This window comes from Athene noctua, chromosome 19, assembly GCF_965140245.1.
Source record: "Athene noctua chromosome 19, bAthNoc1.hap1.1, whole genome shotgun sequence".
NCBI classification, from domain to species: domain Eukaryota; kingdom Metazoa; phylum Chordata; class Aves; order Strigiformes; family Strigidae; genus Athene; species Athene noctua.
Genome location: NC_134055.1, coordinates 8711870 through 8736393, shown reverse-complemented (window position 1 = coordinate 8736393; position 24524 = coordinate 8711870). Strand labels below are relative to the sequence as shown.

The 24524-nt window shown below is 48.9% G+C and overlaps 1 protein-coding gene across 5 annotated transcripts in view; it reads left to right on the top strand.

Moving 5' to 3' along the window:
* Window positions 1–24524, top strand: part of CAMKK1 (calcium/calmodulin dependent protein kinase kinase 1) — a 114286-nt gene that overhangs the window by 41998 nt on the left and 47764 nt on the right. For all 5 annotated transcript variants that reach the window (XM_074922656.1, XM_074922655.1, XM_074922654.1 and 2 more), the window contains 3 exons: window positions 6145–6695; window positions 15817–15864; window positions 17518–17571. In XM_074922656.1, the coding sequence (XP_074778757.1) occupies window positions 6246–6695; window positions 15817–15864; window positions 17518–17571 (552 nt within the window). In that variant the 5' untranslated portion in view covers window positions 6145–6245. The remainder of the gene's footprint in view (window positions 1–6144; window positions 6696–15816; window positions 15865–17517; window positions 17572–24524) is intronic.

Below are 24524 nucleotides of genomic sequence, written 5' to 3'. Positions count from 1 at the left end.
CAAATTTATTTAATCATATAATTAGAACATGGAGGGATGAAATATAATGCAGTTGGGAAATCTTTTGTAAAACTTCCTGAGCTCACTACTTTGTGCACAAGGTGGTTGTTCTCTTATGCCATAGGCTGGTAGACTTGAGATTTTAGTTCAGCATGCTGGCTAGATTCAAAATGTATTTAAAATATGCTATTATTTGCTCTTAAAACTAGTTACATGGCCTTTGTGGTATGAAGGTGTGTAACTTTTATTTTTCACGTTATAATATCAGGAGCTCGCTGCTGAGCTCAGCACTGCTGTCTCACATCTGCATCCACACCTTACACCCAGAGACATGAAAGCATCAGTCCTACGTGGAACCCAAACCCCAGATCTTATCTTCAGCCAGGGTGTCTCATGGGGAAGAGAGGGAGAGCTGGACAAGCATGGAGTCCTCAGGGGTGCTCCTTGCCTGTAGCTCAGGGACTGAACTGTCCCTGAAATCCCTTCTGAAAACACTCTGCCTTGGTAAGGGCTAAGAAGGAGGAGGTAGAAGTGGTGCATTTTCCAGACTGTGGTCTGGAGATGTTTGTTGTCATTCAAGAAATCTGGCAGGAGCAGGAGCCTGAACCTCTTTCTCAAATTTCTCATGCAGCTCCTGAATTGCAAAAAAATACTGTTCTTTGTCCTTCTGCAGTTACTTTTAAAGCTGTGCTAGGAGCTTCACAGAAGTAATCAAAGCGCCTTGCTTTTATGATCTAATTTTCAGCTGTGGCACAACAGCCAGGCTTGCTGCCAAGAACTGGGGAGAGAAGAGGGAAAAGACTAGGATGATTATAGCAGGATCGAGTGATTTCTCAGCAAGACACGATTGTCTGTGCTCTGAAACAAGAGCCTCGTAAGCCGCAGGATAAAGCAAACATATGGTGTATATGAAAAAAGCACAAATGGTATATTCTTATTTATTATTTGGGTTGTGTTAATGTCTCCTGTTTCTAGTCAGGAATAGGTACCAAAAATGATTACCCACTTCCCCGTGAGAACATGGTCTAAATAGCCAGTCTGGTGTACATCTGTCTTGATTATCTCTGCGAGGGCTGCAGGGATTTGCATTCTTCTTGGCTTCACAGAGCTGCGGCTTCTTGTTGTTCTTTGCCACTTGGTTGGGGCTGCCTTTTGGCCAGTTGATGTCTGAGAGTGGTCTTCACAGATGCCAAGGAGCTTGCGGGCTTCTCCAAGGCCTGATTCCTCACAGCAGCAGTGTGAGTGGAGGCGGACAGGAGGCCTGCTCAGTGTGCTGGGGGTAAGCAGAGCTGAAGTGAAGGCCAGCATGCTCTGAGTTGCATTGCTGCACCAAAAATGAACCCTTCAGTTTCTCTCCCACCACAGCAATGAGAGCCGTAAGTGGCTCCTTAGACCCGGAGAGCCATGTGTTGCAAACCACTTTGTGCTTGTGGGGCTCTTGGCAGCTCACATGTTGCTCCAGTGAATGGCTCTGGGACACAAGTTCCTCTTCAGCTTCTCCAGACTGAAGTTGTTAGAGTGAGCTGGCTGGATTTTGAGCAAGTGCCTCCCCTGTGTATAAAAAGTTGCTGGGGTCAGGGTTGGGCTGTGGAAATATCTCCCTCTTGTCAGGGTAGTGGACTAATGCTGAGTGCTCGAGGAAGTCCTGCAGACCTGACTGCAGAACAGGGAGCACAGGAGAGACTCCGGGATGAAACAGTCATAGACTGTATTGCTTGGCGTGGGTAGACAGCTCAGGCTCTGGAAGGGACTTGCTGACCTAATATTTCAAAAATTTCATTTGAGGAGCTGTTCAGGACTTGGCAACCCAGCCCGGGACTTGCTGCTTCTCTCCTTAAAGGGAGTTTCTGGTGCCGGTTGACAGCAGTCAGAGCAGATTCTTCCTCTTGGCTTTGCTGCTGTCGATCTGAAGGAAGCACAACACAAGCACAGGGCGATACAAGACAAGGCTGGATACAAAACAGGCCCAGCTCTGCCCCAAGGCAGGACTGAGTTCCTGCTGGGGGGCCTGACCTGAGCTGAAGGATGCTGGTGATGGAGAGGACATCCCTCTGCAGGCAGCCTGTCCTGGTACATGGCTGCCTGCACCGTTTAGGAAACTCGACCTGCCTCCTGACCTTGCTAGTGTATAGTAAAAGAAGCAGACTGAAGCCTTCTGTGATCTTTGGGACCTTACTTAGTGAGAGTGCCTGTGGGTCTTGTGTGGTCAAGATGCACCTAATGGATGTGGCCTTCAAACAGGGTTTCAGTGTGATGTCTGCTGGTCCCCGTGCTGGCGCGGAGGGCGCCATCCATGGGCATTTGAAGAAGTCTCCAACTCAACAGCAGCAAAACAGCTGCCTGAACACTCTCCATGCAAATGTCCACTGTAGTTTTTATTCACTGTGATTTATTTTACTGCAAAGGCCCTTGGTACCTCAGCCCAGGGCAGATGCGTTCTCAGGGACAGAAAAGGGAAGAGGGACGAGGTGGGCTGAGAGCAGTGTCATCCCTCGTAACCTGGGAACTGCAACAGATGAAGCTGTAAAGTCACTTTACTGAGTAGTCTGTCACAAAATCAGGAAATGAAGCTGGATTTGCTGAGGCCCAGGGCCTTTTAACCTCCCCGTCCTTTTTCATAGGAACATTTCTAGTTAGCCAAATGGAGGGACCAAGCAGTAAACTAGATTTTCAGTTTTTTATTTTTCAAACAATGCTTTGAAATACTTTATTGAGCAGCAAAACTAATTGCATTCGCTCATCTCCTGCTCCCACGTACAATACAGAGAGATTTTCTCCAGAATCCTATTCCTTTCAAAAGGGTTTTTTGTACCATGCTCTGCTCAGTGCCTGCCTAGAAAACATGTGCAGCCATTTGATAAATATATCGTGAAAAACACCGTTGAAGTGGCAGTCTGCCTGCAGCAGCGGAGTAGCTACAGGGAAAAATGGTAAATAAGATATGTGTAAGTAAATTAATTTTGCTCATATAAGCTTGTTTGCAGCTTTAGTTCATGTCTGCAGAATAATCCTCTCATCTACAGCAGGTGTTGGGGGGGATCAGATTGGTGACTGCATGAAGAGCATTGGGCCCAGAGCTGTGCAGGAGCTTGTAGAAGGTAGCGATGATGTGTTTGTTTGGCTGGGATTTCCCATCACAGCATGGTGCGGTTGTGTTACAGCCTGACAAACTGCAAATCCACCATTGATTTTGCCTTGCAGAAATAAATAATTGCCTCTTGTACTGAGTTTTATGCACTGTAAGACTGGTCTGTGCGTAACTGATGTACTTATTCAGAAATCACTGCTTTCCAATACACTTTTGGAAGATTTATCAGTGAAAAGGAATCTTTCAAAACAGCAGAACCTGAAACAAAGTACAGGTGAACAATTGCTGGATTTCTTTTTTTTTTTTTTTAGCATTCTGTTAGTAGCACTGTATTATTTGTTGTGATGCTCTATGGGTCTGTTTTGATCGGATGAACTGATTTATGAGGTTTACCTTAAGTTTATCTATTTAAGTTGTCAGCTGAAGATTTATTTTGCAGCCTGAGCTGTGGGTTAGAGCTGTACAAATATGGGTTGACACCCCGGGGTGCCTGGTCTGGGCAGTGAAGAGCTGCACAGGCGGCTAACACGAGCATCGCTGTCTGTCGGGACCTGCAAGTTGCAGGTTGATTTTTTTCATGATACTTCCTAGGAGTGAGGTAAGCTGTGACTATTCAGAAGCTAAAGCTGCTGCAAGGAAAGGCCTTGGGTTTGTTTCTCTGTAGGTAGAAGGGCAAAGCTAGGCTTTTAATGCAGGGTGGAATCAGAGGTTTCCTCCTATCCCATGGATAGTTGGATTAAATGGTGAAAGCATTTTTACTTCCTCCATCCTTTCATTTCAAATAGTTTCCTTGATTGAAGGGAACACACGGGCTGGAGAGCTGCAGCCCAGCCCTGGTGATGCCGAGGGCAGCTGCTGACAGTGGCCATGTGGCCTGGTGCTTTCCTGGCCCTGCAGCCCTGGGAAGCCGCTGCCCCGCAGGCAGGGCTGGAGGCTGGTCTGTGCTCCCCAGGGGCTGGGGTGCTGACCTGCACCCCAAGTCGAGCACGCAGGCATCCTGCAAGGAGTCCTCATGAGCTTCGCGTTGGGAAATGTGCTGCTGGGCAGGCCCTGGCGAGAAGGAAAACTTCAGAGACAGCAGGGTGGCTGCAGGCTTGCAGTTGCCCTGACCTGATCGATGCCCCTAAGCCAGCTCAGAAGCTTCCCAAGCGCAAACCTTGCACGAGCGTTTTGCAGACAGCAAGCCCTCCGCGGGCTTCCCACAAATCTGTGTCTGTTTCTGCGCAGGGCTGCAGCTGGCTTCCTGGGGTGAAGCCTGGCTTGGGGGTTTGGGAGAAGGGGGAGTCTGGTGTTGCTTCGCCTGTGGGTTTGTGGGACCATGTGCAGTTTGTGCTGGACCTGAACCCTGCACCCCCTCCCTTGCTGCTGCGAGCCACCCCCCAGCACCTGCGTCCTGGCTCTGAAGGGGATTTGTGCTGTGGGACTGAAGGGTTTAAATATAGTTTTAATAGAAGCTTTTAAAGCTGATCTCACTATTTCATTACTGTTTTGAGTGAGTGACACTTCTGTCAGTTTGTTTCAAACAAGCCTGCAGAAAAGACAGGAGAAGGGGGGAAGATTATACCCGAGTAGAGAAGGAGGGGCAGGACGGCACCAGCAGGCTCTGGGGAGGGACATGTTAGATTTGGATGTTTCCTTTCAGTGATACTGAGTACCCGGCATGTGTCTCCCATGACTAGCATTTGACCTAGGGTGAAGCCTCCCATACAGATCTTTCTTTCATTTCCTTACTGATATAAAAGATTGCTTGAGCTTGGCTGCTGTGGTTCTGCGGGGGACTCGGGAGTTTGTCTCTCTTTGCAGCAGAGTTCAGTTGTAGGGTGTTTAACTAAGCATTGCTGGGCAGCTTTGAGCCAGGCTTGGCTCCCTGACCAAGGTGTTGTGCCTGCTCCCAGGTTGGTGCTGGATGGGGCTTTTTGAACTTGTTCACTCTGTCCCTTCGTTGTGTAAATTAAATGTAGCCAGCATGAAAACAGGGTGATGCAAGTCACTTGTCTTGCAGGGGTTTTTATGTACAACCTGCTTTGCACGTAGAGAACCAAAAGTTACAATATTTCAGTTAAGGCTACACTGAAATTCACTGGATGCAGTCCAGGATGCTGTGACTAAAACTAAGTGCTCCCCTACTGATCCCAGAAACTGGGCAGAGGGATGAGATGATGCATCCTGCAGCACTGCATCTTCAGAGGTGATTAAGGGATGACAGCCATGTGCTGCAGAGGATCATTTCCTGCCCTGGACTGGTTTGGGAAGACTGAAATATGTTTTAAATTGAAGCTGAAATTAGCATCCAGGCAACAGTGATTTTATTCAGCAGTTTTAGCTTTGTATTTCATTTTTGAGTTCTATAGGTCTTTTCCAAAGGAAAAGCTAATTCCCACATGCTGGTAATCATTAAGTGGTGTTGATTTGCAACTCAATATAGCTTTTATACATGGTGGGCAACGAGGTTAATGTGTGTTTGCACACAGGCTGCAACTGTGGGTGGCCAGGGGCAACCCTGGAACCAGACTTGTTTTAAATGCTGCCTTTGCTTTGGCTGCCTTGCAAATAACTTGAGAGTGTGGAAGTCACCAGCCATGGCTTGGCTTCCAGGCTGTTCTGTGACACTCTGTAGGGCCCTACAAGGCAATGGAGACACTACTGTGGAGGCTGTGGATTTGTTGTTATGCACATTGGCCTTGGATACATACCAGAAGCTCTTGTACCCTATAAATAAGAATTCAAGAGGTCAAAAGTTTGAACCTTTACCCTCAGCTTAAGAAGCTGTACTTTTCCCTTTATTGTAAGCTCTGGTTGACTGGTCTGGCAACAGAAGGAGAAGTTCTCTTTAGCTGTGTCACTTGTTCACATCAGATAAGATTTTATCTTTATTGCTTTCATATCTAGCTTGATGCTTGGGTTTGCCTTTCCTTCTGAGTGTTTGCAACTTGTTTACAGCCTGTCAGTGTTTTGCTTCTGCTTTCTTTTATGTTGGAAGAAGCCGGAGCCGGCTGTCTTGGTTATGACTGTGTCAAGTGAACACTATTACTGCTTACCTCTGTTTTCCCTTTTAGGTGTTTCATGGAGAGATTCCTCAATGCCCCGTGCTGTCTGTGAGCACTAGCATCACAGCTCTCTGCAGTGCCATCTAAGACCATACGAGCTGGACGCAGCAATGGGGGACTCTCCAACAAATGCCATGGATGGAGGCATAGACACGTGCTGCAAAGACACGCAAACGGAACTGGCAGAGCGGGTGGCAGCCATAGATGTGGCTGTTGGCCCAGACAGAAGCAACCAAAATGGTGAAGACAACAGTGAAGAAAATGACACAGTCTTTTCTGATAACATAAAAGACATCCAAAGAAATGGAGTCAACAGTGACATGAATGTATTTCTGCCTTCCCAGCGGTCAGAAGATGCTCACTGGAGGCATGTTCCCAAGAGACCTCTCACTAGACCCATCCTATCAAGTAGGAAGTTGTCTCTTCAGGAAAGATCATCAGGAGGTTATTTGGCATCTAGCAACACTCCAGGTTATGGTCCTTATGCCACAGGGCCATCACCACGTATAATGAGGAGACCAACAATAGAGTCCAATCGGGTCTCCATATCAGATTCTGAGGTGAGCATGTTCTCCCTTATAATTGTGGTGTCAAGGTAAGGCACATCTTTCAGCTGGTAATGGGAGTCTTCAGCCTTTTGGAGTAGTAGACCTGAAAGCACTGTTTTTTGTAAGGGGCGAAAAAAAATCCCTGGAACCAAGGATTGTGTTATCTGGGAATGGCTGAACAACTTTACATCCATCCCCCAGACCTCTGCTGGGTGTAGCCCTGGTCCTGGTGTTGGCTCCTTCAGCCCTTGCGGGCCCAGGATAGTCCCGCTGAGGGGCTGGGACCCCTGTGTCTATTGGTAGCACACAGAAGGCCTGTCAGGCTGTTCAGGGATGGGGTTGTGGCCACATGGCTTTGCTCTCGTGTTGCTGCTGTGTGCCCTTCAGGAGTTTATCAGTCACAGCAGCTTTGCTGCTGGTATTTTGTGGATTTAAGCTTCTGGAGATTATGTGTATCCTATTGTATTTTGTCATTATTGAAGGCATGATTTAATTTTATAAAGAGCTTAAATGCACTGGTGTTTCCTACTCCTGTCAGGATTTTCCTTTGTCTTTAAAGCATTTGTAACAGCAGTGGTAATGGAGGGCTGTGAGCCACCTCTCCTTCAGAGGAGTGTCTCTGGGTGGCTGTGGTCATTTCTGCTCGTCTGTCTTGCAGCTGCTCTCCCAGTACCAGACCTGGGCTCAGACCTGTCCCAGAGGTGTAACACAGTTAGTGCTCAAGTGTGTTGATGAAAGTGGCTGCTGGTTGCAATTCCCTGTGTTGTGCCAGGTGGGGAAACCTGTCCCCTGCTGCTGTCCCATGGAAGAACGAGGAGGAAGGCAGCTGCAGCTTTTCTTTCCATCCTTCTTCCCCACCGGCATGCATGCCATGCTGCAACAAGAAGCAGAGAGAGGGGCTCCTGGTCTTGCACCAAAGATGCTGAGTCTGCAGCAATGCCTGTGAGAAAGGGGCATGCAGATCAAACTGACTTCAGCAGGGCTTTCTTTGAAAGTCAGTCATGGTGCAGGTGGTGTAAATGGGTGGTTCTTGAACACAAAATGGTTTGTAAAATGCTACTGGCTGGGGAAGAATTTTAAGTAGGATATGGGCTGTCTGGAGTACTGGAGAGGGTATGTCATCTCTGTGGGGCTGGCAGCTGGTTTGGGAAAAAACACAAACTCATACCTGAATTATCCCCCAAGCCTATGCTGTGTGTTTCCTGGGCTTATCTGCTGTTTGTGGAGGGAAAAAACCCGAAGTTTTTCTTGCCTTGCCATTTCTCTCCAGATGCTCACCCAGTGAATTGACCTTTGTGGCTGTGCCTGAGCACTGAAGTGGGTCAGAGGCAGCTGCTGGGGACTCAGAATCATGTGGGCACTGCTCCTTCCTCACCCAGTCAATGGGGAACATGTTGCTGAGCATGGCACAGTGCCACTGTGACAATACATTGCTCTTGGGCACTGTGGTGGTCCCAGCCACAATGCCTAAATCCCACTGTGTCATAAGGGACCGAAATCACTGGAGTTTAGACTTTTGCCAGTGTGGGTCCAGGTGACCCGGAGCTTAATATCTGTGTGGTTTAGTGTTTCCCTCCTGAAAAGTGGGTGTTTTCATCTGAGAGGACGGGTGCTGTGCATGAGTAAATCAGCCGTTGTCCTCTGGGAAGTTTTGCAAGTCACATTAGCTGTGAGATGGGCTGTGGCATCCCCAACCGATAAGAAGGTATCTGCAGAAGGGGCACTGCAGAGGCTGCAGCTTTGACAGCAGCCGTATGCTTTAATAAGGGAGATGGGGAGGGAGAGGAGCCAGTTCTTGGAAGCGGACGTGACTTGTGTGCCAGCTCTCCCATCCTGCAGTACTTTGACTGTGCCAGGAGTGAGGCTTGTCTGAAATCTGTTTCAAAGTAGCTGCAGTTGAGTGTGACTAGCACATTCCATCTGCAAGCAAATTCAAATTACTTCGTCCTCTCCATAGCATCTGCATCCTGGGGAGCAGTAGTTACTGCCTTGGGGTAGGCAATGCTTAGTTTGAAATGCAGTTGTGGAGCCCTTCATTTCCCTGCTCCCACAGCAATTCTTTACGCAGTGCTGCGTTTTCAGTGGTCACTTTGATATAACTGTTTAGAGTCTTGCTCTGTTGCAGCCCAGATGCTTAACAAAGCCGTGCTCGTTGGAAACCATCATTCATATTAATGGAGAATCGCTGCGGTAGGAGGGGGAAGGGAGCCCAGGCGAGAGCTGTGCGCCTTCAGAGGTGGGTGCTTGCCCTCACAGCAGTGCTCTCGGGAGCTGTGCTTTGTCCTCCCACCTTGTAGGGACAGTATCTGTATCCTGTAAGGAACAGCAAAAGGACTAGGAAGCTGCATGTTTGTTTATAGGATAAAGTTTGAGGGTGGCCATTGAGTAATGAGAAATAAGCGTTAGGTGTGTGACAGCAAGGTGAGTGTGCAGCCTGTGCACAGCTGAACTCCAGCATCCTGCCTTTGACCTACCACTTGGCGCTAAGTGGTTGTTGCAGGGTCCTTGTGTTCATGGCTGTGAGAGGCACAGACAGTCCAAATCTGAGCTGTGCAGCTAACCAAGATACAGCGGGGAACTCAGAAGCGAAACAGAGAGCAGATCTGCTGTTACGTGCATTGCTCAGTATGTTTGCTGTAAGCAATCAGTGGAGCTTTACATGTGGGCAGGGAGGACTGAGCAGAGCCAGGAAGCAGGGGCAGGGCTTCTGAGAGTCAGGAGGGACTCTGTTGAGGCTTTTGGCCCTATGCGGAATAAAACAACCCCATGATGAGGAATGCAATCATAGTGTACCTAGCAGCAGCTGCTGTTGAGTTTTCTGTTGATGCAGACCTCAGCAGGGAGGCTGGAAGGTCACTGACAGGATCCAGCTCATGGGTCGCAGCATTGCCCCTGGTCTCCCTGTAAATGACACATCTTGTTCTAGGCAAGCTGCACATTGATACTCAAGTCCATATCTCTCACCTGCTTAAAGCCATTTCAGAGTTGCTCTTTTTTCCTTGCATTAAGTATCCGGCATCATCAGTCGGTGCCTTTCAGGTGGCAGGACATTCATCACTCCAGCTCGTGGCTGCTGCCTGAGTTACAGTCTGTGCAAAAATGAAGATGAAGTTCATGAGCATTTGGGCTTTATCAGTGGCACACGTGCAGGCGCCGTCCGTCAGGAGCAGAGATGGATGGCACAGCTGCGTATCAAAATTTCCTGTGTTATGCTGATAGCCATCTAGGATTGAATCTTCTTTGCCTCTCCAGTGATAGCAGGAGTGTCGGCTCACTGCCTTGCTGTCAGCAGTTCTGTATCCTTGACTGATCTGGAGAAATAATGGAGAGATGTGCTATGGGGAGACTGAAGATGGAGATAGGGCAGAGGTGAATTTTCTGTTGTTCTTTGCTGAATTATGGAAGAACCATGTGTTCAGTTAGCGAGACGCTGCTGAGCTTTTTAATGCTGCTTGTTTAATACTTGTTCACAAGTTGGGAGGAAGACTTATGTTCATGGATCAGAGGGCCAAGAGCTGAAGCTGAGCCTGTGACTCTGCGGGCGGATTCAGCCGGTGCTGCGGGCAGGCGGTGAATCAGGCCATCCCGTCCCCAGGACTGACACTGCCAACGCCTGCCTTCTGAGGGGGCTTCTGGGGTGTGTTAGGAAGATGGTGGCTCCTAGGCTGGTAGGGCTGCAGCAGAGCCAGGGCTTGTTGTCTTGCACAGGGGCAGTTCCCAATCAGCTGAGCACAGCCACCAATTAGTTAATTGCCCTGGGACAAAGATTTGGCAGCTGCTGGTATCTTGGACTTGGCTGTTGACAAGTCTAGATATGGGTGGAGGTGCTGCTTGTTGGAAAGTGGCATTTGAAAAGGCGTTGTGTTTTTTTTAATTGGGCCATCCCAAACCAACATTTTAGGTAGTCAAGAAAAGTCTCACTTGGAAAGTGACTAGAAGAAGAATAAAGAATCTCTTTTTCCAGGCTTTCTTCCCTGACTTTCCAGCACAGTTAATTGCTTTATACTTTTTCTTCTCCAGTCTCTTCTGGCTGAATTGTCCTTCTCTTTTACATGTTCCCTTTCTCCCCTTGCATCCACCCACTCCCTGGCATCCCTGTTCTCCTAGTCCCGGTGTCCATGTGGTCTCCCCACCCTCTGGGATCAGCAGGGGGGTGTTCCAGCTTGGGCCATGTGTGCTTTAGCAGTAGTGGAGGGGATGAGTCAGGCCAGTGTGTTCTCCCTCCTCAGTGCTGCTGCTGGCCTGAACATTCAAGGAGGAGGATGAGCTGACAAAGGGAGTTTTCCTACTCCTGATGTCCAATAGCTTGTCCCAGAGGCATGAAAAATAAAGTGCTTCTTTGTCCTTTCTTTCCTTGGCTTTCCACATATCATAGGCCTGCTGCTTGTGTGGCCAGCTGGTTTGAAGCAACTGGTGTCAAGAGGTGTGAGAGTTAGTGCTTTGGTGCTGGGCTGACAGAGGCCTCATGTTCCTCCAGTCTCCGGGAGCTGCCTGGTTTTCTTCACAAGGTCATGGTTTCCTTGCTGTGCACAAAGGTAGACCCAGGTGCGACCAGAGCAGCAGCAGGGACCAAGCTCCTGTGCAGCATGGGCTGGGGAGCTTCTCCTTCCAGCCCCTTGAGTCCCCCAAACGAATTTCTTCTGGAGGTCTTACTGTGGTGGTCAAACAAGAGCTCTCTTGAAAAGATCAAAGTTGTTTGAAAAACATTGCTTCAAAGAAGAATCCCCCACAGGCATTGCTAATTTCTTTTCCTTGGATTGATTAACCTTTTATTTAAAGTTACATTTCCAACTTGTCTAAAGGTAAGGTTTGAGAGAAGGAGAAAGCCCAAAGAAGCAGTTGAAGAGGGGCTGGAAAGGGGCTGCCTTCATCCCACTGGTCCTAGCCCCCTTTCATTCTTGTAGCCACTCTCCCAGTCACACCCCGGGGACCTCTTGGGTGCCCAAGCTCCTGCATCCAGCTTTGGGATCCTGGGGGGGTGAGCCCAGACAGCAGTGCTGAGCCTTGGTGTTGCACTTGCTGCTCAGCAGTGGCCAGTGCTCCTGCCAGCAGCCAGTTGTGGTGCCGGGCTTCCAGTTTTGCATTTGGTTTTGGACGTTGTTTAAAAATCTGTTTATTTTTCTTAGCTCCATGAGGTCTGGGCTGCTTCTGTGTCCTTCTCTGTCCCTGATCAACTTTATGATTTGTATTCATTGCTGCCCCTAATACCCCTTTTCTAGCTTTTATTTTTATTTTATCTGGTTTTAGAACTACTTTCACTTCCCCTTCCAGACAAGATGAGTTTCAACCTGTGTTGTCTTAATTACTGGCACTTAATTCCCAATTTTCTCTTCCATGCTTCTCTTTAAAGTGTATCTCTGAATGTCTGAGACTTGTAGTTCTTATCAGATTGGTGAATTTGGCTTCTTTTAGGGGGCAGAATTCTCAACTGTATATGTATGTAGGCAGTCTGATTGTTTTCAGAAATATCTTACTTTGGTAAGCAGCTCTGGCTCTTCCTTCCCATCCCTGTGTTCCCCCTGGACAGCAAAGGCTCAATTCTCAATTTCTCAGTTTCTGTGACCCAGCAGTGACAGCAGTGGATTTTATGGAATTGGGCCTGGACATTTGACTTCACTGTGCTTTATGATTTTTGATAAATTTTTTATTTCTGTGGCATTGATTCCCCACACACACAACTTGAATAATACCTTGGACATGTTAACTAATGGGGGCATCTTGTTTTTTAAGGCATAACAATTATTGCACACTTGGATGGACACAGCAGTCTAATTTGCTGACAGGCTTTCATTAAAGGATCTCATTAAGGTTCTTGCTCTGTTCATATTTATCAGCAGGTGCAAATGCATTGGCATGATGAAATCAAGGGGATTGTACAATGTTATCTTTAAGAAACACTTGGCCCAGAGATAGGTGTTTTGCTCCGATAAAGGAATAGCACAATTATCCCACTTCCTGCAGGAGAACCAAATAACATAATAATCCTACCAGTCTGCAGCAACACATGGCAGGAGTTGCTAGAGCTGTGAATTATGGTCTTTCTGCAAGGAAAAAAAAGGTAGAAAGTAGCTATAATCTCGTTTGATTTTTGCTGCGTTCAGCTCAAGTGCTCAAAGCACTGCAGAAGCCAAGATGATAGTGCTTTTCACTGGTAATTATCTGTGTGGAGAGTGATGGAGGTGTGGATCAGGTAGGGATGTGGCGATAGTGTAAACTCTGAGAGGCTGTGCTGCAGAACCTGTCATCGCCTCTCCCTCGGACCCTCTCTGGGTGTTCCCATACCAGTATTTACCTATCCCTTTCAAAAAACCACCCCCCAGAGGCAGGTGTCCTGGCACTGCTCACAAGCTCCATTTGGCAGCAGTGAAAGGCCAGAGAGATGCTTCAGGTGTGGGATAAGAGTGGTCATTTCAAGCCAGAGGTGAGATGGTCTGAGTCACTGATGGAACCAGTGGGAAGATGGTCTGAGTCAAAGGAATTGGTGCCTCGGACACTGGGACAAGGCATAGTCCCTCCTCCGTTGCACTGAATGCTGTGTAAGGGGGTTTGCCCAGCTGGATGGACTACATCCCACCCGAAGGACTCTGCTCCTTCAGGAGGGAAGGAAAAGCACCATGGTGGCAAGAAGCAGCAGCAGACTTGGTGCTTTAGAGAGGCCACCTTGGCTTGAAACAAGGTACTGAGTGCAGACCAAAAAGTCTATGGCTGCACAGAAAAGGCTGTATTTACTCCTGCAGCTAATCCCTGTCGGGGGAGGAGGGCTGGTAACAGGACCTGGTCGTTTCAACCTTGGTGGTTTGAAGAGCAGGAGATACTGAGGTGCTTGGGGGCTTTTTCAGAGGGGTGATTGCTTCTCCTGCCCGAATCAGCCACTCTGGGGAGCCTTTCCCCATCTCTGCAGCTTTGCACAGGGCAAGGCAGGCTGAGCACAGGGAAACCCAGGGCAGGAGACATCAACAGAAAACTGTTCTTGCTTAATTTGTGAAAATCACCGCGATGCAAAGCACAGCCTCACGCTGGGAAGTGAATCTGCTGATGCAGCGTTTGCAGGGGAATTTGTCCTCCACGTGTATTCTGGGTTCCTGCTTGCTGCCCCATCCTTTGGGGAGGGAAATCTTTTCTACAAAGCTCAGTGGGGTTTTTCTTTTCCATATACTTCAGTGGCCTTGTGCTTTACATCTTGACTTTTGCTGGGTCATACTCTCTTCTTTCTCCTAGGTCTGATGGATTGATTTTTGCCTTTAGAAAGATATGTACTTTGCTAGCAGCAGAATTAATACACTTCTATGGCCCCATTACTCACAGTTGGCTCTTCTTGCCTGTCAGGGCAGTGGAAAAAAACTTCCGTCACTGGAAACAATATCAAGGTTTAAATCATTCCTTGTATTCCTGACAAGCCACTGCTTGCAAGCTTAAAAAGTCATCAGTTCCCTATTGCTTTATTCTCCTTCACTGTGATGATTCCTTGTGTTAGGAGCTTTTTCTGGTTGGTGATGGGGAAAAGTCAAAATTATCATCTACCACATCCATCCTCTAATGCATCCTGAGGGGCAGAGGAGTGTTACTTTCCATGGGGATGCTGCACAGGCTGGGGCTGTAGCACCCCCTGTTCTTACAAACAAACTGAAAGCATCTGGCACTGTTTTGCTGTCCTGGTGGTGCTTCTCTAGGTTGCAGGACTATTTTGAGGTTTATGGGCAGGCTAATCTGTCTACATATTTTGTATCAGCGTTGTTCCCAAAGTGCCTGGTGCAGAGGCTGGATGTGAATTTTCAAACTGCTTTAGTGCTTGGCAATCTCAGGGAGAAATACTGTATTCATAAATGCTGTCTGGGGAAGAGTGTCCCGTCTAAGGCTCAGCCCACACCACGTGCTGTGGTTGGAAACTCCCCCCTTCCCTCACCACACCGTGTTTGGGGCTCTCCTTACCCCTGCAATGCAGTTAAGTGCGGTGAGTTAAGTTAGGACGAGGCAAAAGCCACCACAGCCGGATCTGCAGAGATTCCCCCCAGGAGCACTGGGACTCTGCCAGGAGCTTTGCACTGCACCAAGGTGTGTGCTGTCCTGCGGACCCTGTCCGGGTGGCCAGGCGGGTCCCCTGGGTGCTCCCCGACAGCTCGGGGTGGGCAGTACACGCTGCTCACCCTGCGCTCCTGGCTTCGAACCCCCCCGGGCTTCTGCGGCACCTGGGTTGTCTTGTAGTTAGTATGGGGGTGGGGGGGTCAGCTCCAAGTGAAACGAAGCTGTGGAAGTGTTTTCCTTCAAGCAGTGCAATACTAAAGGAGGGGGGGATTTAACATCAGATAACTGCGTGGCTCTTCTGTTCCGCCTTGCTTTCCCTCAGCTGACGCCTGGGGTTGCCATCACCCCTGCGCTGCTCCTGCTCTGCGAGTAACTCAGCACCCCGTCATCACCCCTTGTCACAGCTTGCTGGGGCTCTGCATCCACCCCCTTCCCACCCCTTGGGGTTTCAGTGCTGGATAGCTTGCAAACAGAGATCAGACCTGCTTAGGGGTGATTTATTTTAGCAAATACGGTATCAGCTTAAGGGAATCCATTATTGTTTGTGTTGCACAGCAAAGGAGCTTGGCTTTGTGTGTTCCCCTCAAAGAGCAGCCACGATCCAGGGGAGGGTTCCTCTGGGTGCAGCCACGGTGCATGGCCCACAGAGGGTCACTGTCTTTGCCAGGCTGAGGTGGGGAAGGGCATGGGATGATGCTGTGACCCTGGGGCTGGCGTGGGTGCTGCCTGGGTGCTGGGAGCTGCCAGGCTGTGAGAGCCCTGTGGAGCTGGGGACGGGTGGTGTTCTGCTTGGTATTGAGAACAGGCCGATGTGGGCGGTTAATGTAAGGAGGCTGCTGTCAGGCTCACCTGTCTGAACCTGGAGTGATGCTGGGGAATGGGGTAGAGGAGCCTCTGGTGTTACACCAGCACAGCCAGAGTCAGAATTCAGCCCATAATTGCTTTGTCTTGGGCTGTCAAAAAAACCCCGCAGTGCTCATACTGTAACATATACCAGTATAAATAAGATTTAGTCTTTCATTATTCAGTGCTCAGCCTCTACTTGATACTGATTCAAGTTCAGTCATTCCTTTTACCAATACTCTAATTATGTTCTCCTTTTGATCTGCAGGACTGTGTGCAATTAAACCAGTACAAGCTGCAGAGCGAAATAGGCAAGGTACGTTACTGGAGCTCCTGTTTGTCACAAGCAGCCTGCATGCACGCAAACATATGGGTGGAAAGACTGTGCCAGCCTGTGGGACCTCACTGGCCAAGACTCCTTGTAACTTGTGTTTGTTTTGGGGTTTTTTATTTGGTTTTTGCCTTATTAGTTTAAGCAAGTTTTTTCAAGGTTAAAGTGGAACTACTTCCTCTGAAATCTAAATTTATTTTCCTTCCCTCTGAAGGTGGTTAAGCTGGCTCCCTTCCAGGGTGTTTGCTTGCCAAATGTAACACTAAGAGCCTTTGATGCATTAATACAACCCAACAAGGAAAGAAAACAAAAACAAGATCAGGGCAGGTGTTTGGTCCCCATCAGGACTAATTTAAGCTTTTATGTCTATGAATGAAATACTAGTTTAATTCTAATCCATTTTTAAAGCTGCAGAATGATTCAGAAGAGATTCCTCTAAAGTTATTTAGAGGTCTGGACTGTGAGGCATTCAGACACCTGCACATTTGGATGTCTGCCACCATTGCAGATGGGTCTACGAGCGACGGTGCTGTCTGGAAGCTGTACTTACCTTTGCAGTTGGTACATTGCAGTCAGAAGGGACTGCACTCTGAGCAGAGACCTTCACCAAAAGTTTTGTTAGCCCAAACTTCTCTCCAAAGTGAGAGGCCCCAGGCCGTGGGAGGAGACACCCTTACTGTCTTCACAGGGGGCTGTGTGCTTGACTCCTAGCAGTCAGGGTGTAAGGCTGGGGATACCACTGCTGGTGGTACAGCACTTGTCACCTGAACCTCACACACAGCTTCAGACCCACTTACGACTTTTGTCTTTGGCTTAAATATGCTTTAAGGAGAGTGTGAGGCCTTCTCTCTGGTGGATTTGGCCCTGCCTCCTCTTTCCCTGCAGGTCAGTGAGCAGATAGACACCCTGAGGTTGGTGGAGGGTCTGTGAGACCTGCTGTGCTTCTGGATCAGCCGGATGGCTTGTCAGTCTCCTCTGAAACCAGGACCTTCATTCCAGCTCTCAGTGAAGTCAAGAGCAATGTTCTGAAGGCTGTTAGTGTTCATCTCATTTATTCAACAGGCATCTGTCAGGGATGATACCTAGCCATGGTGTCATGTCTCGCTTGCATAAAATGTATAGTGTTGACACAGAACTGTGAAAAAACAGTGATTTGGATGGAGTTTGGCTTCAGGCTGTCACCAGAGTTGTGGATACAGAAGCAATCAAGGTTTGCATCTGCCTGGCTAACGTGCAGTTAGTGGAAAACAGGCAGATGGTCCTCACTGAAGTCCACTTGCTGTCAAGAGATGGAGAGGTTTCGTGCTGAAAATGGTCTTCACAAACTTGCACAAAAAAGATCTGCTTGAAAATTATTCTCTCTGTTTGAGTTAGGACAGACACAGTGGCTTTGGCTCAGGGCAGGAGGTGATGGACTAACACTCAACTGCTCCAGACATTGTTAATCCTCACATGCCCTGTGGCTTCAACAGAGCTGCCAAAATGTACCTGCTGACTTTGCTCAGGGGCAGGCATGCCCCTGGGGCCTTGAAGGGGTTTTTTTTTCTGCCTGTGTAAGGCCACAGTCTACCAGCCTTGAGCAGCAAGGAGACAAGGTAAAGCTCTTGAACTGACTGTGCAATTTGTGTTTATTTTTAGGGTTCCTATGGTGTTGTGAAACTGGCCTACAACGAGAATGATGACAAGTATTACGTAAGTGTCTTTCTCCTCCACTCCTTGCTGCAACTGCTGCTCCTCATTCCCCTTTGCCCCCCTGAGAGCTAGGTCACCCCTGCCTTGCTGTTTTTAACATATGCATTTCTGATTTGGGTAACATGCAAGGAATCGAACCTCCCCACTGGGCATGGAGCTGCTGCCTTCATGCCTGCTTGCGTGTGGTGCCGAATGGGAGGGAAACCGGGTGGGCTGCCTTATATAACAGGCAGGGATCTTGGAGGCAGGCTGCAGAAGTGTATCACTGATTTGTCTTGACATTTTCTAGCTATGAAGCAGGTCACCTGAAATTAGAGACGTGTGGGTGGTGGTATTCAGCACCTGCTGTGCATTGGAAGATCAGCTTGGAATGAGCAGGCATGCTTTGTAAGGAAACAAGGATCAGAAAGATGCTGAATAGCGTGGTCCAGCTGGGCAGTGCCTGGTTCCCCCGGCTCACCCTGCTGCCGGGTGCCTCCCGGTACGCTGAACAGCACCTCACTGTCCAGTCTGAGGTGTAGGATGCAGGGCAGAAGGCAAGCCTTGGCCTTTTAAATCCTTTGAGCTGAAATCAGAGTTGGAGGATTTCAGATTCAGAAAGGCTGCTTATGCTGAAGGCTCTTTCTCTGTCCCTCCCCTTTCAGAGGCAGGTAAGTTCCAGCCATCCCAGCTGGATTCCTGCAAAAGCTGTCTGCGGATGTGCTCGTGTCCCTGGGCTGGCCCTGTGGCACGTTTTGTTCAGGATTGAGAGCAGGAGCTGGACAGCTGGCAAAAGCAAAACTGTCTTGCTGTGTGTGGCTGTGCCTGAAAGCTTGTGGAAACAGCTTTCAGCAGGATCTGGTGGATCCCAGGGCAGGTACCTGCTGAGCGGAGCTGGGGGGTGTGGGAGGGGTCCTGCTGGTGCTGCTGCTGTGGAGTGTCCTCACGTGGGTGAAAATGGGCCCATCGAAGCAGCCGGGCAGACTCGTGTGCTGCTCCCTGTCCCAGTGCACAGAGCTCTTGCTCTTGGCACAGAGGGGAATAAGAATATGCCCTGGAGGTGTAAAGCGTGCCCGTTCCCTGCTGCTCCTCAGCTCGATTTTCCTCCCTGACTCTTGAACTTACAAGTGACATCCTGGGCTGGAGGGACCGAGTGGGACTTGTATGCCTGTTAGTATTCATTACCCCTCCTGCACTTCCAGTGGGCATGAAACTGCAGGAGAAATGTCTTGAAATGAAGGATGGAAGAGATGAGACAAAAATCTGGATAAGGTGCCCCGGAGCTGGCCAGGCAAAGGAACCACAATTCTTTCCATCCCCTGTGCTTTCCAAGCTGACTCACCCACCTCACTGGAATGGTTGCTGCTTCTGACAGCTCCTTTTCTCTGCTGCCCTCCGAGTCCTCCCTCCTGTGCCCTGCAGCAGGGTGGTTTTGTTCTGCAGAGCGATGGTGCCAGCCGTCTGTCCCGCCAGCGTAGGGAGTGCCAGGACCAGCAACACAGAGAGGGAACACATCACATTTATTTCCAGCTGAAAATATCTTTACTTTGAAAATTGTAGTTTTTATTTGAAAATTTACATTTTGGTGCTGCCCTTTTGTTCTGGGAATCCCACTGCTGTGCTGCAGACTGCACAGGGCAGGCAGGGCAGTGGTCACAGCTCAGCAGGAGAGAGCTGGGTTTAGGCTGACATTGCCTGCTGCCTTCTTGTCCATGGTTTGGATGTGGGTGAATGCCGTGGATATAGATTTAGCTGGTCAAATCAAAGCCAGAAGTGAAAGCCTGTGTCTAGGTTAGCCTGGTGTATGTTGATTAATCCCCACTTAATCTCCATTTCTTTTTCTAATCTAAGCAAACACTTTAAAGCTACTGCAGCCCAAGAGTGGCTCCCATGCCCTGACACTTCTGTTTCAGCCTTGCTACCTGAAGAGGCGCAGGGTGCGCAGAGCCCAGCATTGCAGGGACACGCTCTTTGGCTCACCCCAATCCTCCTGTTGGGGTTGAGGCAGGGTCTGAACTAGATCTTGGGAGCAACCCTGGGGCTGTGGAGCTGATCCTGGGAGGTGTGTGGAGTGCTACAGCAGATGGAGAGATGGGACCAGAACAAGAGCATCGGCAGTGTCTGCCTGCGTTTTTTTGCAGTGAACATCAGCATATGGGAGAGGAGAGGGCAGGTGGCTGCACTGCTGCTGACAGGCTGGGATATGAAGGTCTGCGTTTTGCGCTTGCTGCCCTTTCGGCTGGGACAGTGGGAGTTTTCCCCCTTTCCCAGCTGCAGTCACAAGCAGACAGACTGTGGCCTCTAATTCTTCCAGGTGCCTCTGCTTGTGTTTTCCAGGGAGGCAAGCCGTGATGGAGAGACCTCTAGTTTTCCAAGATGCTAAAACAGCCCAGGAGCTGGCAAATCTCTTAAAGCTGCAGAGAAAAAACAGCAAATTCTGTTAACTGGCTAACGGTTGCTTAGCTCCCCACACCTCCCGGTGTGTCTGACCACGTGCTCTCCCAGCACCAAGATAACTTCCATCCTGCTCTGCTCATTGTTCCTGTCCGAGGCTGCGTTGCAGCGATGCACCCCGACCACCCAGGGGATACCCAGTGCAGCTGCCTGTTACCAGCAGTTAGTAGAAGCAGTTGCAATTCTGATAGCTGGGGAGGGCCTTTTCTGTCTGTTTAGTTTTCCTCTAATTTAGCTCTGGAGGGTTGTTTTTGTCTCAGCAGTAAAAAGCAATAACAGATAATTGTAGGAAATCGGCCCTTGGTGAGCAGCCCCTAATAACCGATTCACGTGTGCAGTGTTTTAGCATGAGGCCCCAGTGTTGCTGCCTGCTTTGTTTTCTTGAAGTTAGTGTGCTGCAATAAAAAGGAGCAAATCTTTAAAGAAAGATGAAAATTTGTATTTTGGAGTATAACTCAGAGTGTGACTCCTGAATCTTGATGAGGCATGGGGCCCTGTGCTAGCTTTCTTCATAAATGCAGGGTTTATAGGTACCAGGAACTGTATCCAGCTCCTGTCAAAGTAAAAGGAAAAAATTCTATTGCCTTAATGACTTTTAGATCTGGCCTAGATTTAGGAAAAATTCTCAAGAAAAAAAGCTGATCACTACATTTGGGAAAAATGTAGATGGGTTGTATTTACTTTGTGGGTTTTTTTTTTTTTACCTTCCACTAAAGATGAGCGAGTGCTTCCAAGAGCTTTATCCTTTGTTGCTGTGAACAACCGCAGTGCTGTGGAAGGCTGTGGAAGTGTGCTGCCTTGTATCAGTGGATGCAGGCAATGTATTAGCCCAGAGAAATGGAACTTCCAGCACCAAGTGCATGACGCAGTGCCCCCTCCAAGGAGACTTTGTCGGGATGCAGAGCTGGCTCCCAGAGCAGAGGACCCTGCCACTGTGCTCGGTCCCTGCTGCTGCTGGGACATGTGAAGCTGCTACAGCAGCATTCATGGGGCTCTGCCAAGGAACTTTCTACAGCTGGAAAGGTTTCAGTGTCTCAGTTTGCAGGAGATGCTTGACAGGGAGGGGAAAAAAACAAAAAGCCAAGCTCTGTGAAAAAGCAGCAAATAAAAAGCAAAGGCAAATGTGTCCAGGCAGAGATCTAGTTTGGAGTCATTGTGCTGATGGAATTTGATTCTGTGATGCCTGGGGTCATGTCTCCTTCCTATTTTCAATCTCTAAATTATCTTGCAAAGAAAAGTGGTCATGATGGACATTTGTTGTGCTACTTCTAGACAAAAGCAATAGCATTGTAGGTTGTCAGTGGGTTTCTCTTTTTTTTTTTTCTTTTTAAATCTGGTTTCCTAAGAAACAAGATTTGTGCAATTGTGCTCTCTGCCTCTGTACCTAACAACCTTTGCATGGAGGGCCGTTTTCTACCAGCTTTCAATGATGAGGAGAAATTCCTTCCAAGTTTTTGAAAAGAGATGGCTGAACAAAGTGCTGCTGCTGAGGGAAAGATGGTCAGCAGCAAGCCTTGAACTTTCTAGCCAGTGGAAAATCCACTTTGGTTGTCACACAGCGGGGAAGGGAAGGAACAGCTCCCATGTTTCTCACCCTCTTGCTCAATGTAACAGCTACTGAACTGCTGTCAGCTCCGCTCCAGTGCGGTGAGGACCAGGGAAATGATCTCTGGTTTACTGAAACACCCCGTGCTGTTCAGCAGCAGGGTCACTGGGGGTAAGAGCAGGAGTCTTGGGGAGGCAGCTGGAGGCAGGCGAGCACAGCTGCTCTGGGAAGGCATCCCGGCTGCCCTGCTGCCAGCCCGGGGCGTCGTGGCGTGGATGGGGCACAGCCTGCCGATGTGCTGCTGCTGCCAACGTGACAAGTGGTGTCTGCAACAAAAGGGGACAAATGCAGGAGCAGGACTGTAGGGGCATGGCAGCTAAGCCTTTCTGGTATAGACTTTCATCTGCGTGTGGCACTCCTCACTCCTGACAGTGCTTCCCTCTTAGCCACTTTGTCTGAGGGATGTTGTGGTTCAGACAGGACAGGTGAGGAAGGGCTGGAAATGTGCTCTGGTCTGCTCAGTGCTACTGCAGAGCTCTGTCACTCACTAGCAGAGGATTTAGGTGGATAGTAGTGACCTTTAAGCAACATCCCACTCCCCTGCCAGCTGTAGGTGCGGACTGTGCACAGGACTTCTGCCCTTGCAAATCTCCCTGTTAGCAAATAAAATGACCTCCTGAGTTCTGTGAGAGCATCACAAGGGACAAGTGACAAGTTCCCTTGGCTCAATCATTTTGTCCCCTGACCTGCCATTTTGCTGTTGTCATTACCATCATTAGGATGTGGGCTCAAGGTCTCACTGTTGTGAAACCTACATCCCATAAAACTGGGATCTCCTTTCACTCGGGCATCCTCACGAAGCAGCTTCCCTGTGGCTTCCAGCTGCAAGGTTGCTAGGAAGAGCGCAGTAAACTTAGTAAATGTACATCAAAGGGAAGCACACAGTTCACACTGCCTCTCAAAGGAAAGTGTCATGACCCGTGTCCTTGTGAATGGTCGGAAGGAAGGTGGGTGCAAGGGCATGTGTGGAGGAAATCTCAGCGCCCTCCTCTTCCTGAGGAAGCTGAAGCAATGCTTGCCAGTGCAAAGGGAAAATCCCTTGGCTTGGCTCTTGAGCTGGTTCTTTATCAGAAAGGCATTATCTGGGTAATTAGCTCTGCCTGTGAGTACAAATGTCTTTGGCTCTTTCATGCATGTGAGCCCGGAAGGAGAGGTTTGCTGAAGCATCCCTGTGTTGCTGCCGTTATGCGCAGCTTCAATTCGCCGAGGGAGGAAGCCTTGCCTTGCCAGCTCGCGCTGTAATTAAAGTGAAGCTTTGCTGCCATGTGCTCTCCTCTCTTCTCTTGTGATAATAAAGTGGCTCTGGCCCATGCGTGAAGAAGTTTGCTCTTCGTCCCTCTGTTTGCATTTGAAAGTGCAGTGGGACAGACCCTTCTGATCCAGCCCTACTTGTGTCGTAGCAGGTACCGGTGCCTTGACGTTGGTGTAAGCGTGTCCTGGTGCTTCTTCCATCCCAGTAGAGGTGGTTTAGTCAGCCCACCTATGATACAGTAATCCCCACTCGTCTCCCCATCGCCCCTTGTAGCAACCTTCAAGTAGTTTGGCTGACAGCAGTTGCTCTTGTTCCCTCAGTTTCTGTCCCCGAGAGAAATCCTTGTCTTTGCTGCTGCTGCTCTCTGTACTATCCTGCTCCCTCCAGCTTCTCCCCAGAGCCTGCCCTGGGAAGGACTGGCCTGATGTGGTCAGGGCTGGTGGTGATAGTTTAGTTCCTCAGGCTGGGTTCCTCAAGCATTGGTGCAGCTGGAGAGCTTTCAGCTGCAAATTGCATCTTCTCATTCTTCTTTTTATGAAGCTCCTTGCCAGAAGGAAGAGAGGACTCAAGATGGGATTGACACAAGGGGAGCCTTCTCCGGGGCTGTGGTACTGGTTGAAAGAAAAATAGGTGTATGAATTCCTTTGATTTTTTTTTTCCCATAAATTTTCATGATGGAGAGATGAAAGTGAGTCATGTAGGAAGTTCTCCAGGCTTGGTTCTGGCCATCTTTGGAGGTGGTTGTGCACATCTTGGATCCTCTTTCAGCAGACCATGAATCATTTGGCTGTCTCTGTTGGACACAGCGCTGTGCTAAGTAAAAGATAAGCACTTCTGAGTCTGTCTCTCAACACCGTCATTTCCAACAAGTTGGCTCAGGAGCTGTCAGGCAGGATTGAGAACTACACAGTGTCTCTTCTCAATTACACGGGTGCAAATCCAGAGGATTTCACTGGATCAGTACCAAAAATAACAATCCTTTCAGTGAGCCGTGAACCTGGCTGCAGCAGGAGCACTGACAGGAGGTGGGGATCCTGGGGCATGTGGCAGCATTGCTGCCAGGAAAAACAGCTTGGGAAGGAGCTCACCGGAATGGTTTCAGTGATTTGTTCCTGGTGTACATGTTAAAAACAGGTAGCATGCAGAGCCTGCCTCCATGGTATTAATGTAAAATTCCTTGGTATTTGACTATGTCCTGTGGGAATCCTTGGTTAATTATATTTAACAGGGGTCACTCCAGTGTGAATTACAGATTTGGATGCTTAATTAATAAGAATAACTACCCATTCTAGAGGAAGGAGCAAGTGACTGTCCCAGCTCCTGGGGGCATATAGACTGTTTTCCTAAGCAAATTGTGCCATGAACTGATTTCTCATGAAATATTTATCTGCTGGGCCACTCGGGGCTGTTTGAGTGGCCCTCAGAAAGGTTATTAACACACAGAGCAGATGGAGACACAGAGACTGTTTATTGAATTCAGATTGCCTTTTGCCATTATGCTAATGCCAATTGGATGGCAGAAGAAATTACCCTGACCCCCCTCCTGTGCCTCAGCTGCCTGGGTTTGCAAAGGTGCAGTGTCTGATGGGGTGTGAGAAACAAGGGAAGCTGTTGACAAAAACCTACTTCCCTCACTGTGCTTCTGCACAGAACTGGCTCCAC